At 40.8% G+C, this 16,510-nt stretch overlaps 1 protein-coding gene across 1 annotated transcript; it reads right to left on the reverse strand.

The window, feature by feature from the left end:
- Positions 1-114: 114 nt before the first annotated feature.
- Positions 115-16,510, reverse strand: emilin2a (elastin microfibril interfacer 2a). The gene is made up of 9 exons (XM_067606264.1): positions 16,216-16,510; positions 15,451-15,576; positions 13,393-13,583; positions 11,297-13,237; positions 5,896-6,240; positions 4,563-4,616; positions 3,764-3,823; positions 3,486-3,626; positions 115-1,514 (listed from the first exon to the last, which is right to left on the reverse strand). Exons 1-9 carry the CDS (start codon positions 16,506-16,508, stop codon positions 1,180-1,182), a joined length of 3,486 nt encoding a protein of 1,161 aa, XP_067462365.1. The 5' UTR covers positions 16,509-16,510; the 3' UTR covers positions 115-1,179.

The raw sequence follows: 16,510 nt of genomic DNA on the forward strand, positions 1-16,510 counted from the left end.
CACTTTTCTGAGTAGGAGTCAAAAAGTTCAACAGTAACCACAGGCTAGTTCAGTAACTTTTAGCCTATTGCTTATTTTTAAGTACATGAAAGAGATTACTGCAGTTAAAATCCCTCAGGTTCCAAATTTCAGTTTATTTTATTGAATAACACAAACATTAAAGATTTATAAAACAGTAACACAGAGGACCAGTATTTGGTTAACTGTAGTCTGTATTTTTGTCATTTGCCTCCTTTTATTAAGGTTAACAGAGGTTCACTCCCTGGTTCTCAGTCTGCCATTGGAATATTTTCTAATTCTCAGGGGTGAGAAGAGGGGAAATTTATTTTTCATCCACACCCGTTTTACGTAATCACCCAAATAGGGGTTTTGCCTTCTAACTTTGTCTTTTCTCAGTGCAGTTTCTAAAGCTGACCAGCCCTGAGACATTACTAAAAGCTTGTTGTGTTGGTAAAACCTCTTTATGTATGTTTAGTGATCATCAGTCACTCCTCTTTAGAGTAGATTACACATTGTGGAGCTCATGCTCACAGGTGATTTAACACTTTTTATTGAAACAACATTATATTCTACACATACTGTATGTTTATCATACTATATATTGAGTCTCGGAGATGGTTTTGTTAAAATAATAGAGATTTTATGAGTTTCATGTTAATTTATAAACACTTTTACACAAGACATTCACAATACGTACACAAAAGCAAATTGATAATCAAATATATTAGAAACAAATCCTGCTTCATGTATTCAGGTATCTTTGGCAACTGGCTTACAAATTGCAATCTGATGCATTCTTAACCCTTACACACTGTTCAGGTCAAATTTATGCCAAAAGACCCTCAACACCGTTCTTTAAGCCTGAAATTTTATGACTTTTTAAAAAAATTTCTGTGCAGCTTATACACATTTTTGAGGTTGTTCTGGGTTAAATTTGACCAAAAATCACAATTCATTGAAATCAGGATGGATCTTATGTCTTCCTGTTGTAGGTAACATAATATAATGTGATGATGATGACAGTATGTAAGGGTTTTAGAACTGAAAATCTTCACACTGCTCGGTAAAATAGCTGCATCACAGCGAATCAGTGAAAACTATGGTTTCTTCCACATTTCCTCCAGTCCAGTTGGCTGCGAACAAATTAGTCTTTGCTGTTACTGGCCGGCTGAGCTCCAGCTATCTGTTGGCCTGTGGTGCGTACAGGAAGATGGCGCTGTAGGTGGAGAGGATCTCCCTGGCCTCGGTGGTGGCCAGCTGGCCTCCGGTCCTCACCAGGCCCACGCGATCTCCTTTCCTTAGGGGCAGGATCACACTGAAGGACACCGAACCACCACAGCCGCAGTTACCACTGGCTGAACTACCATAATGACCAGCCACAGGCCCTGCTGAGCTCTGCAGCTTCTGGACGCTGCGGTTAGACACGGACAGGACGGCCTCTACACGGTCACCCTGCTTTGCTGTCAGCAGTCCTGAAATCAGGTATCGGCCGTCCATTGGAACAGTAAAGATCCCTGTAGAAATGAGAAAGGGAACGATTTAGAGTTTATATTATCAATAATGTATACAGCCTGGTGATTGTTGAGCCACACGTTTGTTTGTTTGAGGGCCCTGCTCTTCATAGCCTATATGAATAACTGAATTATCTTACAGTAACTGTTGATTTGACACTTTGATGTTTTAGTTCTCCAAAACTGGCTTATCATTTATCTGAAGCTGTAAATCAGAGCAACATGTCCTTAATCCCAAATCTACAGGAATACACGCTTATTCACAGTTATAATGATGTGCATGTCATCTCCATTCATTCATTTTCACATATGAATGACACAAGTTTCTTAGAGGCCCCAATTTAGATATGATTTAAGATGAGAGCATGTAAGTTATTGAGAAATTGTTAAAATCTGTTGGTGTAATTATCATAATTTCATTTTAACATTACAGAATTAAATTCCATTTCCATTCAATCAAATGAAACCATGACTCAAAATAACAACAAATTAACAGGATCATGTTAGCTGATTAGCATTATGTTAACTTGGTTTAGTTATCCCACATTTGAAAAACAAGGTCCTGACGATAAACTATAGACACTAAAAATGTTCAAGAAAACAAAGCAATAAAATTAATGCTATATGCAATTTAGATGTTTGTTGTTTGTTTGTGTCACTGGGGTGCAGTGGCAGAAGAAGTGCTCAGAACTTATATTTAAGTACAAGTAAAAATAGCAGCATAAAAATGCTCCATTACAGGTAAAAGTCCTGCTTTCAAAAATGTACTTAAAGGTGCAGTGTGCAGAATTTAGTGGCATCTAGCGGAACAGACTTGGCAGAAATGGAATATAATGTTCATAGGTTTCATTTGTTTTAATTAGTGTATAATCACTTGGAAATAAGAATTGTTGTGTTTTCGTAACCTTAGAATGAGCCCTTTATATCTACAGGTGGGTCCTCTTCCACATGGAGGCCGCCATGTTGCACTGCCATGTTTCTACAGTAGCTCAGAACAGACAAATCAAACCCTGGCTCTAGAGAGAGCCTTTTGCATTTTTCTGTCAATGTCACACTCCCACACACTTGGAAGGGAAGGGTGAGGGGAGGGATTTTCATTTGGTTGCAATTTGCCACTTCACCACTAGATGCCCCTAAATCTTTCACACTGGTCCTTTAAGTAAAAATATGTAAGTATTAGCAGCAAAATGTAGGAAGTATAAGACTAAAAGTATTCACTACAAGCCCCCAGGAACAGCGCCGGGCTTTAAAGTCAATTTTCACATAGTGGCCACATCGTGTAATTACAACTTGACAGGTCTGACAGGCCTCAAAGGCATTTTTCCCGTGCACAATCATGGGAAAAGGAATGGCTGTAAAATGATGGATACATACACAACCCCCGCAAAATGACTCATTTCACTATCAGAATTTGATCCGTTCAGTCCGATCACATTTCAAAAGTATAGAAGAGACGCACTATTTAATTTTAGAATAACATGAAAAATATCCCCATTCAAATACTTGAATAGGGATATTTTTCATGTTATTCTGATAATATATCTCAGAATAACATGTAAAATATCTTGTTATAACATGAAAAGTATCTCGTTAAAACGATAGTTTCCTGTTTTTTTTGTCATTTTGTACATTACTATATACTTTGTACTTGAATATTATTACTAATGCGTTAACATATAAGCAGCATTTTACTGTAGCTGGATCAGGTGGAGCTAATTTTACCCATTCTGAATACTGTTGGATTTAATTTTTTACTTCACTAACAAAGTAACAAGTAGAATATTTTCCTCTGAAATTTAGTGGGGTAGAAGTACAAGGTAGCATAAAATGTAAATACTAAAGTAAAGTACCCCATAATTGTACTTAGCTACAATACTGGAGTAAACGCACTAGTTACTTTCCATCACTGCTGTGGTATGAATTACACCAAGTGCATCATACCCTGCAAGTACCTGTATCAGTCATCAGGATTACCTGTTTGGGGACTGTAGTGTCCACCATCGTTGATTAGAACTCTGTTGAAGCGGATGATGCCAAAGTCGCCAGAGAAGGGCTGCTGTGTGAGGCCGGCGGAGAAGGAGAAGGGATCTGCAAAGGCGCTGTTGTCTACTGAAACTGGACCCAGAAAATGTGCATGTAAGTGGATCAGTGGCTCATTTTAAACACAAATTATTGTGCAATTCTCACCTCGTTTAACTGTGCACACTTTTATCCACACAGAGTAAGAGAGATGATTTCCAAATTGACTTTACCTGGTGATGCAACTGGAGCTTGATGCATTGGGTTCCAAGCCACCTTGGCCGCCAACGGAGCTATAAAGAAAGTGATAAATCATAATGCATTCCTATAATCAACGCTGTGAGCCGGAGGGAGCACAGCTTTATTTTTAAAGATGTTTCATTCTGAGAGTCATTAGTGGTGTGTTGAACACAAACATAGGCACCTGAGCAATGGAGCAAGTGGAGGAAATGTGTCCCCACTATTCAATTAGGCGAGCAAATGGTTTTGCTACCCCACTATTTGTCTTTTTAAAAATAAACTTATCATCATACAGTCCCCACAATCAGGTGATTATATTTAAGCAGCCAATGATCATTTTACTATTTTCAGCAACTGACAAAAACAAGTAAGAAAAAAAATCATTCTGTTTCTTGACTTAATCCAAGAGGTTAGGTGGTGTAGAAATGCAGGAAATTTGTCTTTTGATAACCAGACAACATGAACATGAACATACAGAATTTATTTATTAAATTAAATATGTGTGCATTTCTGGATTGGTAAAAGAGACGGGTATGCCATTTTTTTCATTATCACTACATGTAACATTTGCCACGCAGCCCAGGGTAAAACTTTCTGCTAAGCGCCTGCACACAAGCTAAATTCCCTCCACAGTCTGCCCACACCTCTTTATCTAAACACGTCCAGTTCCCACTCCCTCACACTCCCAGGCTACAAATTATTCACAGCGTTTCCACTTTTTACACCGATGTAGCAGAAGGGCAAAGCCTGTAGATGCATGAAATTAAACTTCATAATAAACTGCTACAATACCTCTACGGCCAGTTGATTGAGAATTGAAAGATGTACGCTGCAAAGGAGGATAGCCTGCGAAAGAAACAGATGACAAACACATCATGTTTTATCATTGTCTGAAGAGAAGGTCTAGTGAACACACTTGCCAGAGGTAATTGTCTGGTTTTCCATCTGAACGTTAAGGCAAAACACTGTGTCATAGTTTCCCAGAGAAGGTATAAATCAAAGCAAAACAAATTATAATATGGAGTACATCACTGTGATTTTACAAGTGGCTTTTTTGAATCGTTCTGACTTTCTGATTTTTTCTGTTTCAGGACAATGGAATCTATGAGCAGATTTATGTGTTGAAAGTTTCCTCAGAACCTTGAGATGAATTTTAACCTGCAGGTATTTGTGCTGATTGAAATCCAAATAAAACCACAAAACTGAAATAAAACCAACCAATTGCAGGCATTCACAGCCACATAATAACAAAAAGATTTTGTACAAACTTGTGCTTGAACGAAGAACAATTGGAAACTTGAAACAAATGTTATATTTAATATCAGAAGATTGTTTTGTTTTGTTTCTTGGGTTAGACAAATAGGAACTGAACAGTAACAGCAAGACTAATGTAGGCTGTTCTGTGTTTCTCTTCTGCCAAAATATGCCCATGTGAAATCTAAAACAAAGCCTTTGTTTTGTTGTTTGTCATTTTCTCTAATCTTCCTACATGCAGTCCAGTTACACTAATTCAATCCAGAACTGGCAAAATCTATGTCTCTTCTGTCCAATTTGAGTCGGCCCCCATTAAAATCCTTTTTCGGTATAGGAATCCAAAGTGCAATGACAAAAAAAAGAAGTAATGTGCATAGATAATTAAACCTTTCTTATGGGTTCCATGTTGTGAGAAAGGCAAAAAAAAACAAGATTTGCAAAACAGACTGAGGCTCAATTCCAAATTTTCTCATTGCTGATTAATTTAGATGACTGTTTTGTATGATGTATGATATTTGTTGGAAAGAAGAACACATAAATAATTATGGCACACCTGGTAATGCTGGCTCAGTCTAGCTGCTGGATTTATCACAGAGTGTCAAAGTTTCCTTCTTGTCATGGCAGTGATGACAGTTTCCAATTTCAGCACTAAAATGCAAGTTACAAGTAGACTCTATGCATCAGGTTCTGATTTTGTGCCACAAATAGTTTGGGACAGAATGGGACAGATTTTTTGTTGTTTATACATATTAGAAAACTTGAGGTTCATATCGCTTATAAAGGAAAACCCTCTGAGTTTGAGTGTTTTCAGCTGCAGAGTGACTGTAGCATTTGTAACCCAAATGCCATCATCACCATTAGCACTCCTTACCTGGTGCTCCAGCAAACCCTTTGACATGCTTGCTAGACGAGTCCTCAGACCCTCTCCGCACAGTCACCCTGCGGATGTACCCTGGCGGTCCTGCCTCACCGGTCTCCAACACCGGCCGTCTGGGAACGAGGGGCGGAGCGGGGTGGCCTGGTTGCTGGGGGCTGGATGGCTGGGTGATCATGATCGTGTGTGTGTTGGGTTGCATTGGTTGGCTGGGATTGTAAGGCTGCCTGGGGCTGGATGGCGGTTTAGGGATGATAAGGGGGATGTGGATTTGTGGGATTCTGGTTCTGGTTGGAGTTGAATCTGGCACAGAGATCGGCTTCTCGGGTCTTAGGGTCATTCCTTGGAAAGCAACAGAAAAAGAAAGACAGTGGTAAGTTTATATCAATGTATTATTCATTCATATTACTTCTTTCTTTATAAATCCCTTTTCCTCGCTCACATTCACACCACATGCCTCGCTTCTCCTGCAAATTCTCACTTAACAACTTATATTCTGATGACAGGCCAAATGAGACTTGGCTTGCACTGCACCTCAGTGCTTTTTTCCCCAACCGATACCATTATTGCCCTTCATAAAAGCAAAGCAGGCAGTCAGTGTGAGTTTTATGAAACGAAAACCATCTGAACGGAAACCAGTTGGCAGGCTGTCAGACCCCCTGAAGGCACAGACATCGCCTGGGCCTTAGAGGTGAGTATAGACGCTGTACGAGTGTCCAGGGGACAAATAACAAAAATAATTACACTACCTGCTTTGTGCCAGCCCCTTTGTGTCAGACAGATTTGTGTCACACTGTATTTAGATTCAGTGAAGGGGTTTGTACATTAAGTGGCTTGTTTGGTACTTCACATACAGTATCTGTTGTGTCTTTTGAACTTTGAGGTTGGGCTGTAGGAAAATTACAGTAAAGCTATTCAGCCAGAGACTGACACATCAAGGAAATGATCACTTACATAGTTAGAGTTTGCAGGAAAGGCTCTGCTCCTTGAGGAAGCTCTCAAAGAATACAAACAGAAACAAAGATGGTGCTAGGAGGACCAATCGTGTCACAAAATACACATATGAACTATAGTATACGGAATCTAGAAATAAGTGTAAATTAATTTAATTTATTATTTATAAGGACAACACACATTAATTAACGTTTCTGTAAATGTGCCAGTGTTAGCCTGCTAGCTAATTTTCACCCGCAGCCCTTTGGCGATGTTACTGGTTAGCTGGTAGATGATCATCTGGCATAACAATCAGCCATAGATGCTGAAGCATTAATGAAACAGCTTTTAGCTGATTAGCTGATGCAAATGCCTCTTCAGTATTTTGCCTGAACAAAAAAATCCTCCTTTTACAACAAGAAAAAGAATGTACAGCCATGCTAGCAGCTTGTGAGGCTGTATTTATAGACACTGTCGTGCTTTGAGCTAAATGCTAACATCAGCATGCTAACATGCCTGCAATGAAATTCCCAACTATTACCCAACTATTTCTAAGTTTAAGAATGAAAATACATTTAAATTTATTTTTAGCATCTTGAAATGACAATCAGATATTTTAAGATATTACACTGAATTAAAATTCAACTTGTTCTGTGGCTAAGCACCTGAAAGCAATCCTATTGCATTAAAATCTGCCTGTTGCACTGAATTATGAAAGTAGTCAGCCACGCTGTCCTTATCGAATAAAAGATCATCAACAAAATTCTTCCTTCTTACAGCAAATGATACCACAAGCTACTCAGAAACCACATGTTTAATGAAAAACAAATTAAACCCAGCAATCATGTTGTACTGAGATAATCAGAAATCTCTTCCTCATTTCCTCCCTATGCCTCCATCAGGATGCTGGTTGCCTGAGTGCATATTTCCCATGAGCTCTCAGCCTGTGTCTCACTGAGGGGGCAACCACAAAGTCAAAAAAACACACAGAAAGGCATACACATACACACAAGTCCTGGTGCAACCAAGAGCATCACCAAACCCAGATGTTATCGCTTACACCATATTGAGACACTGCGGAGGGGGGGTGGTTGCGCTTTAGTTACTGTTGCTTCCACAGATTCGGGTGACAGTGCCTGAGTGTTGGAAAGTGTCTTAAAGCGTCAAGGAATATTGCAACAGACAAGCTGATCACGCAATGGAAAATGGTGTCAAGGGGCATGGTGCAGGGTGTGGCTGTTACACACACACAATAATGCATCACTCATACATTTTTCTTTTTCCCTTCCTTGCTACGCACATGGACACAATTTCATCCTCCACCCAATTCTCCTCCAGTGATATTAATGATGGGAGGTTCAAATTGTGCACTGCATGGCAAACCTCAGGGACTCCCATTGTGTATCTGGGTCCATTCTCCTCTGAAGACTTCCAGATGGGCTCCTGGGTCAGACATGGAAACACCTCACCTCACCAGCTTCACAAACCTCTCCAGGGAGATTGTTGCAGTCAAAGCACCCCCTTGGATTTCTGGTGCTGACTAAACATATACAGTGTGTGCAGCAGAGCTGAATACAATATTCCATTCTTTCCCAACAGACACCCCCTTGACTTCAAAAAGCCTTTGATGTCTTGTTTTTCTTGTATTCCCTCATCACGGTAGACAGTTCTTACAGCCTGTCTCTCCGATATAAAGTCAGAATGATCAATTGCAAAGCATTGATCCATGAAATCAAAGCATTCATTATATCCCAGCTTTAATACAACTGCCTTTTTTTTTTGTGAAGGCCTCGCCTGTCGATAGAAACTTACAGGACAGGGTGGAGGGACGGGAAAAAGAAAAGTCCTCTGGCATTCTTGGAAGGACAAATTGTAAGGAAAAAACTGGACAGAAGGGGAGAGCGATGAGGGAGTAGAGAGAGAAATTCAGAGATAAGAGAGAGAGAGAAGGAAATGACGAGGAAGTGTTTTGAGCTAGACTGGGATCACCTCCAAAAAGTGTGTGTGTGTGTGTGTGGTAGAAAAAAACAGCTTGAGAATCGAATGAAAAAATCTGTAAAAAAAAAAAGGTTGATTAGTCACCGTCTGAATGAGGAACAGCACGCTCAAGCTTGTTGAAAACAGAAGCATTTTCCAATTAGAAATATTTCTATATTTCCTAACAACCTCTATTAAAGCAGTTTGCAACCCTTAAAACAGCCTCTCATCCAATTTCAAAATGACTTTGATACATCAGTCTTTCACTTTTAAATGATGTAACAGAGAGATACAAACACACTAGCTGTAGTGGCAAACCTCTGCTGCAGCAGCTGCTGTGGGTGAAGCAGTGCCAATATTTTGCAACCAAGTCACACAATTCCATTTAGCAGTCACATTGAGTAAGGGCAAAGCTATTCCAGTTAATCTTTCAGTTATGTTATTACAACACTTCATCTGTTCGCAGCCTCCTCGGGGTCTTCATATGACTGTGTGGAGAATATGAGCTCAAACACAGAGAGGAAACATTTCAGTAGGCTCTCAACCACCACCACACCCATAGAACTTGGATTTTTATGGAAATGTTTTTATCTCTATTAATACTATTTCTCTCTTTCCACCATTAAAATTCTCATTCTACATCAGCCAAACAGTCCAACTCCCTTTCTTGTGTTATTAGGATATAGAAAACTATAGAAACATACCCATCTCTTACAAATAATAGCTAGAAAATGTTTGGGGGTTCTTAATAAGAGATAGAAAGTGAAAACCCTGACAAATATTTTTCACAATCCTGCTGCAGTACGCACAGTTCAGTCTGATTCATTGCTGGGCAGAAGCGCAGTATAATGTTCCATGTAAGGTAATGAAATCAAATATCGCAGTTTGGAAATAACAGGCCATATTTGGCAAAGAGTGAAATGGAATACAAAATGCCTTCACGCTTTCCGTCTCTCTATCCCACAACCATTAATCCATCCACCCTCATTTTCTCCTCAGGTCCCTATCATACTATTGTTTTGGACGATGGTTTAAGAAAGGGAGGCACCAGTGATTGGGGCCCCAGTGATGACATCACAGCTGAGGGGTAGAAGACGCATCTGGTCCTGGGTGTGGAGCCCTGCTTCTCCCCTCTCCATCAAGACTGGCTCCAGCAGTGAGTCAGGGTCCTTAATGAGGACCAGACTCCACACATCAGGCTGAGGTCACCTTACGGGAATCTCTAGAGGTTGGTATGTGTAAAGAGAAAACGAGGGAGAGAGGTGTATTGTGTATGCGAATGTGTGTGCATGTGTGTACCAAGTGACTGGGAGCTGAGGTTGAGGTCTGCAGTTATGCGGTATAAGTGAAAAAGCTATGTCACGGTGCAAGAAAGACGACCTCAACTCAACATGTTCGTAAAGGAAGTGGGAAAGACGAAACAGTCTACTCGGGTGTTCTGACATTTACATAAGGGAGCAATAAGGCAGGAAACAGTGCAAGTAAGTCATTACAGTTGTTAGGAGGGGCTGACATTGAGGTATAAACTGAGCTCGGCATGTAAAAATGTAAGATTCAATCTATCTGCCCTATCCTTTCTATAAAACCAGGGAATTCTTAGGACAACATGGATCTAAGTCACAGGAAGTTTCCAATGTGGGCCTCTGCCTCTTGGTGCCGGGACATATTGAATGACATACTCAAGGCGAGCAGGAGAGGCCCTGTGAACTCATGTCCTCCCACTCCGGGAAATACCCTGTAGCCATTCATGGGATCTGATCCCTCCCTTCAAGCCCCCATGTAAACCAAGCAAGCAGAATGCATTATATGGAGGATTATCTTCAGGAAAAGTTTGTGTTTACACAGATGTTAATCACACTTGATAAACGCATACGCTGGAAGTCGGGGAGGAAGCTGAAAAAAAAGGAGTGTGTGTATTTGGTAGCTATTTATCCAACTGCTAATGGCTTATTTCAGTCCCTAACTGCGCTAATGTGGGAATCCATGGACAAATGTATAAAAAATTGACTTTTTTAGTGATAAAATTGTGCCATATTCTATATCTAATTACTGTCCTGACAGTTCGATGTTTTGGGAAATACACCTCTTTGCTGTCTTGCTGAGAGTTAGATGAGAACTTTGATACCTTTCTCATATCTATGCATGTAATATGAAGCTGCAACGACCAGCCAATCAGCTTAGCATAATTTAAAGATTGGAAACGGGGGAAACAGCCAGCCTGGCTCTGTGCAGAGGTAATATAATATCAACACTGTATATATATTCTAAAGTCACACAATAATATATTCCATATGAATTGTCAGACAGAAATGACAAAGCTTTTGAATATTGGCTCCAAACTGAAACAAAAGTGTTTTGCTGGTTAAATAAATATTAATACATATAACCTCATATATGACCTTTAAGATACCCTTGATAATTCCTGCAATTTTCTTTTACCACAGGTAGCTAATGTTGTCATGAAACTATCACCAAATCACCAACTCACCTGGCTGTTTGGCCATTGCAGACAGCTGTGTCTGGAATCTCTGCAGGGAATTCTGCAGCGCCACAATGTCTGCACCATGATTTCCACAGGTGACGTTCATCCTGTTGACACAGTCCCGCAGACCACCAACATGTCTCTCCAGCCCGTCTTTCAGCTCTTTGATATTAGCAGAAACCCCGTCTAGCCTTCCACACACCTTTTCAAGTCTGGTTATGCGGCCATCCACAGCAGAAATGCCATCAGAAACACCCTGGGTGTTCTGTTTGCATTGACTCAGTTCAGATGACACCTGTTTACTGAGTGTATCAAGTCTGTTCTTTAGCTCCTCCACCTGACGGCTGGTGGCGTCTGCCTGACCACTGGGTACTGCGGGTACCCATGCTGGTCTCCCAGTGCCACTCTGCTCTGCCTGGCAGCATGTTGTGTTAATTCTCTCTACATCTTGGTTGTATTTGCTCAAGGAATCACTTAGCCCAGTAACAGCACCAGCCAGCCCAAGAACATTATCTTGGAGATTAATCAACCCCTTCTGGAAGTCCTCCATCGTCTTGGAACGTCTTTCGATCCCAGCTGACTGCCTTTCAACAAGGTGCTCCAGTTGCCTGAGCTTGTCTGTGTTTGCATTAACGTCTGTGTGTAGAATGTCCAAGTCATCCCTATACCGGCTCAGGTCCCTCAAAATGTTTTCTAGACCCTTAGATGTGGGTGATGAAGCTCCTTCACCTACAGTTATTCCTGATGCTGAACATCCTGCAGAGCATAACTCTCCAACAGTATTTACCTTCTCATCCAAAGCCTGGAGGAGGAACTTGTTGTTGTTGACTTGTGTCTGGATGGCATCCATGGAGTCCCCAAACATCCCAGGGAAGGAGTTGTTGCTCATTTCCACCAGCATGTTCGTAAACTGGTCCTCCATGCTGTTCAGACGCTCACCCATATGCTGCTGAAGTGCTGCCACTTCTTCCGCAATTGTACGGGTCAGCTTCTCTTCTATATAGAAACAGTGAGTCTCTGCATTTTGTTCCGTGATATTTATGCGTGCCTCCAGCTCCTCAATCTGCGAGCTAAAATCATTGTCTTCCTGAGGTGCAGACAGGTGCTCCAGCTCGTTGTCAATGCGGACATTCAGGATGCGGTGAGCCTCTGCAATACGCTCAATCTCACGCCACAAGTCTTGGTGGTCACTGTGATCCTTTTCCTCTTTAGATGGATCTGTCTGCCTCTGAATGCGTACAGGTCCATCTGCAGCAGCCATGTCCAGACGTAGTGCCCGGATCTCCTTTCTCAGGTCAGCCTCCTTGGTGTCCACCAGCTTGGTCAGGCTGACCAAACCTTGGTCACAGCTGTTTTCACAGGTATTCTGCAAGGTCTGAATCTTGTCATTGTATGAGCTTTGTAGCTTGGCCATTTGTTCCTCCATATTCTGGTCTAACTCCTTCTTCAGCTTCTCAAACTTTCCATCAATATAGGTCTGTATAACTTCAAACTCCGCCATGGCTGGAGTCTGAGATTGTGAGGCATCCATCAGGACACGAATCTGCCCCTCATGACTTGACATGGCTCCTCTAATGTCTTCCAAAGCTTCATCCTTGCTTTTCAGTGCAGTGTTGATATCATCCAAGCGGGCCACTATTTTTTCTATGGCCTTCTCTCCAGCAATCCCACCTCTGGTAGCCTGATGACCATCCAGCACTGCTGGGCTCTTCTCCGTATCTGTAGCTGTAGCTGTGTCTGGTGGACGGATGTTGTGGAGGAGTGTCTCCAGCATCTTCTTTGAATCTTCCTGCAGGTCTGTGCGGAGGTTGGTGGTTAACCCTGTCAAAGCTGACTGAAGATCCAGCACTGTCTGAGACAAACGCTGAACTTCACCTTCCAGAAGACGCACTTTATCTGTTCCATCATGCCTCGTCTCATGGTGCGCAGTCTCTCTCCGTTCTGGTCCTATAAGCAAAGAATTGAGTTTTTACTAATAAACACAAAGAAATAACTCTCTTGTATTAGCTTACCGTGGTCATTTAGTGGTAATAAGGAAAATTTGGTAATACATAGAAATTCAGTATGAATTGACAAAAGTAGAGCAGAAAATGGTGTCTTACTTTGTGTGTGCCTGGTTGTATGTACAGGATTTGATGGGAGGTAAGGCTGTGTTCCCTGCACTAACTGTCGGTCTGGAGGTGGTTTTAAATCTTTACAGTCCGGACCTTGGTAAGCAGGACAGCATCTCCACTCTAACTCTGTGACTGTCTTGAAGGCAATCTTGTATGTGGGTCGAAACCGAGATTGGTATCTGTAAAGCAGGGCAGAGAAATCATTACGTTTCAGACAAACAAATACCAACAATATATATTTTTATCTGGAACCGATGGCTCCTGTTTTTTGAATTTCCACTTTCTAGCCAAGGCAAACACAGTTCCCAAAGAAACAATAGATGACATCACTTCCCTGAAGGCAGGGGTCATGTCATGCAGAACATCTGGAAAGTTGATGACTGAAACAATCATCTTTGCACATTTCCCAAATCTCACACTGATTAATACTGTTCTAGCTTGACTGATAGTAAAAAGCAAACTGAAAACTTGTGGCTGTAATCAACAAGTGTACTAAAGTCTCAGTCTGATATGACATATTATTAGGCCGATGCTGTAAATCATAACTTAGAAATGGAAAAACCCAAGGTGTCTGTTATCACTGCCAGCTATTCTTCCTTTACACAGAAACTTGGAAATGTGCTCCTGTTACCTAAGATTAATCAGTTTCCAGTAATATTTTCCACAGCACAGTGTGTGTATGTCATTTCAGAACTAACAATAATTCACACAGCAAAATGAATGAAATTGCAACACAGCATTTGCTATTACAGAATTAATGACAACTGTTACTCACCAATTACTAGTCTAGATACTCCCATTTAGACCATCCAAGTACTCCATGGGAGGAACAGAATGCTTTGTTTATCTTAAAAGACTTTGACTCCAGATATGGGCTTAAATCATATGTATTACTTGGACTTCATTTATTATCATATCAAAGGGAAGAAAATAGTAGAGGAAAGAAACACCCATACTGACAGAAATGCATGACATACTACAGTAAGTTCAGAATATGTTTAATTGTCAGATCTTAAAATGTGCACCAGATAAACACATAGTTCCAAAAGTTTGGACACACCCTCCCATTGTCTTGAATGAAAAAACATCTCCAAACCTTTGACTGGTACTGTATGTCTAGTGTATTTATACATACTTAGATTACACACTGAGAATAACTCTTATGCACTGCTCACAACTGTTTATCTGCAGACTCAGAGCCCCTGAATTCACCTTGATTGAAATTCCTTGTCCCTTGATGAGCGTTCAGGTCTATTAGTTTTGCATTATGATGATGACAGCTATAACAGAACATTGAGTTGTATTTAGGGACAGAAACCTGCTAATGATAAATTAACAGCTGCTCAGCCATGTGCAAGAATTTGATAACACACATTTAAACACTTGATGAACTACCACAAATAATTTTAAAAAGGATTTGTCAGAAACAGACTTGTTCTGGATGTGTAAATAATTTGATTAAGTAAAACATTGATGCATGGAGCCAGAGAAACTCACAAAGTGGTAAATAAAAGAGGCTAAACTCTAGGAACTCTGGCCTAGATTCTATTCTATTGACTAATTGGCAATGACTCATTTTTTTATTTATTCCTGACCATGTAAACATTCATGATTTTGGAATGTCTGCAGTCTCTAGTAGAGTAGCTAACTTAAATAGATAAACCAATCATAGGCATAAGTATGGTTTGTTATCATATACTGTATTTTTTGCTAAAAGTTTTGCAGGTATGTTGCTGTTGGCTAGCAACCTTTGTTTAAACTTGAAGGATCATTTAGGATAACTAACCTTGACTATGGTGTACCCTTTTTCAGCTATTCCTCATTAGCTTGAGGCCACATTTCCTGTTTTAATCAGCCTGATTCAGTAGGCTCATTAACTTGCTGAAAACTCAGTGCCTTTTAGGTTCAGCCAGTGAAGTTTCTTTAGCCACTGTGAATATTTCTGCCTCCAGTCACATTTTGTATCAGAACTCCAGCCTGTCTCATGTAGCCCACATCAAAAGATGCATCCTCAACCCTTCCCCCTTTTGCTCCTTGGATGCTCACGTCACTTGTTGCTGGCAGTCGGGCTGGTAGGCTGGGCAGGGGGCCATCACGGGCTCCTGGAAGCTCTCCACACCCCCCTTCACGGCGCAGCTCACGTTCTTGTGCACCACATAGGCGCACCAGTTCCTGAAGAGAGAGAGAGAGAGAGCAGAGATGAGCATACCTATAATAAATATTGTAGAGGAATACTGTACTGTGAAGATATTAAAGAAAATAGTAATGGAATTTTTAGTGACTTGGAAATCATCACAAATAAGTCCTGATGCTTCACTGAGCTTTCTCTTAAGGGTGCGTCATTTCAGTGATGGCTTTCTCTCTCTCTCTCTTTTTCTTTTTCTTGCTCGCCTATTTTAAGTTATCAGTGGCCAGCTGGAAATGCACTAATGCTTTCTTGCAGATTCGAGATTGGAGTAATCAGCGACATACCAGTGTTTATCTGGATCTTATCACCTTTGGCAACACTCTCAATCTCGAGCCAAATTTAGTCACAGGCTGATAAAAGCACAGTGTATGTTAACAGGCTATATATGACTGTAAGAGGTTAAAAGCTGGCTCGATCTGAGGTCATTCCGATCGATGAGAAGTTTGAAAGCCATCGCCTTTTATTGGCAACTGCGTAAGTTTTGCCAAACAAAAGCGCACAAGGAAAGGTGGGTTTAAAGGAACGCCCGAAGATTGACCGAGGAATTTAAGACAAACAGAAAAGCTAAAATGATTCGCCCAAAAAAACAAACCAAAAAAAAAGGTATAAAACCCATTACTTACCTATTTCTGTGTCTGTGTACCACTCCAGTGTATGCTGACCCGTGGAACAAGTCGTAAGAGGAGGGAGACCCGTAAGTAAATTGAAAGTTCAAAAGTAGTGTGAAAACTGTCCACCACCAGTCCATCTCTCCATGCCTGTTATTCATATTTGACAACAGTCTTAAAATAAATATTCCTAGCATAAGAAAGAAGGCTACTCTGTTATTATCATGCGCGACGTTCCCAAACACCAAAGTCACATTGTCCCAGTGACTGATCCAACTCCAATAACTCAAGTTTGGGGAAGTCCACATTC

This window comes from Thunnus thynnus, chromosome 12 (assembly GCF_963924715.1).
Source record: "Thunnus thynnus chromosome 12, fThuThy2.1, whole genome shotgun sequence".
Classification (NCBI taxonomy): domain Eukaryota; kingdom Metazoa; phylum Chordata; class Actinopteri; order Scombriformes; family Scombridae; genus Thunnus; species Thunnus thynnus.

Coding starts and splice junctions, on each gene's coding strand:
- emilin2a (XM_067606264.1), bottom strand. CDS start 16,508: ATGTGGACTTCCCCAAACTTGAGTTATTGGAGTTGGATCAGTCACTGG. Junction 15,577..16,215: donor GTACACAGACACAGAAATAG/GTAAGTAATGGG, acceptor CTCTCTCTTCAG/GAACTGGTGCGCCTATGTGG. Junction 3,627..3,763: donor AGCTCCAGTTGCATCACCAG/GTAAAGTCAATT, acceptor TTCTGGGTCCAG/TTTCAGTAGACAACAGCGCC.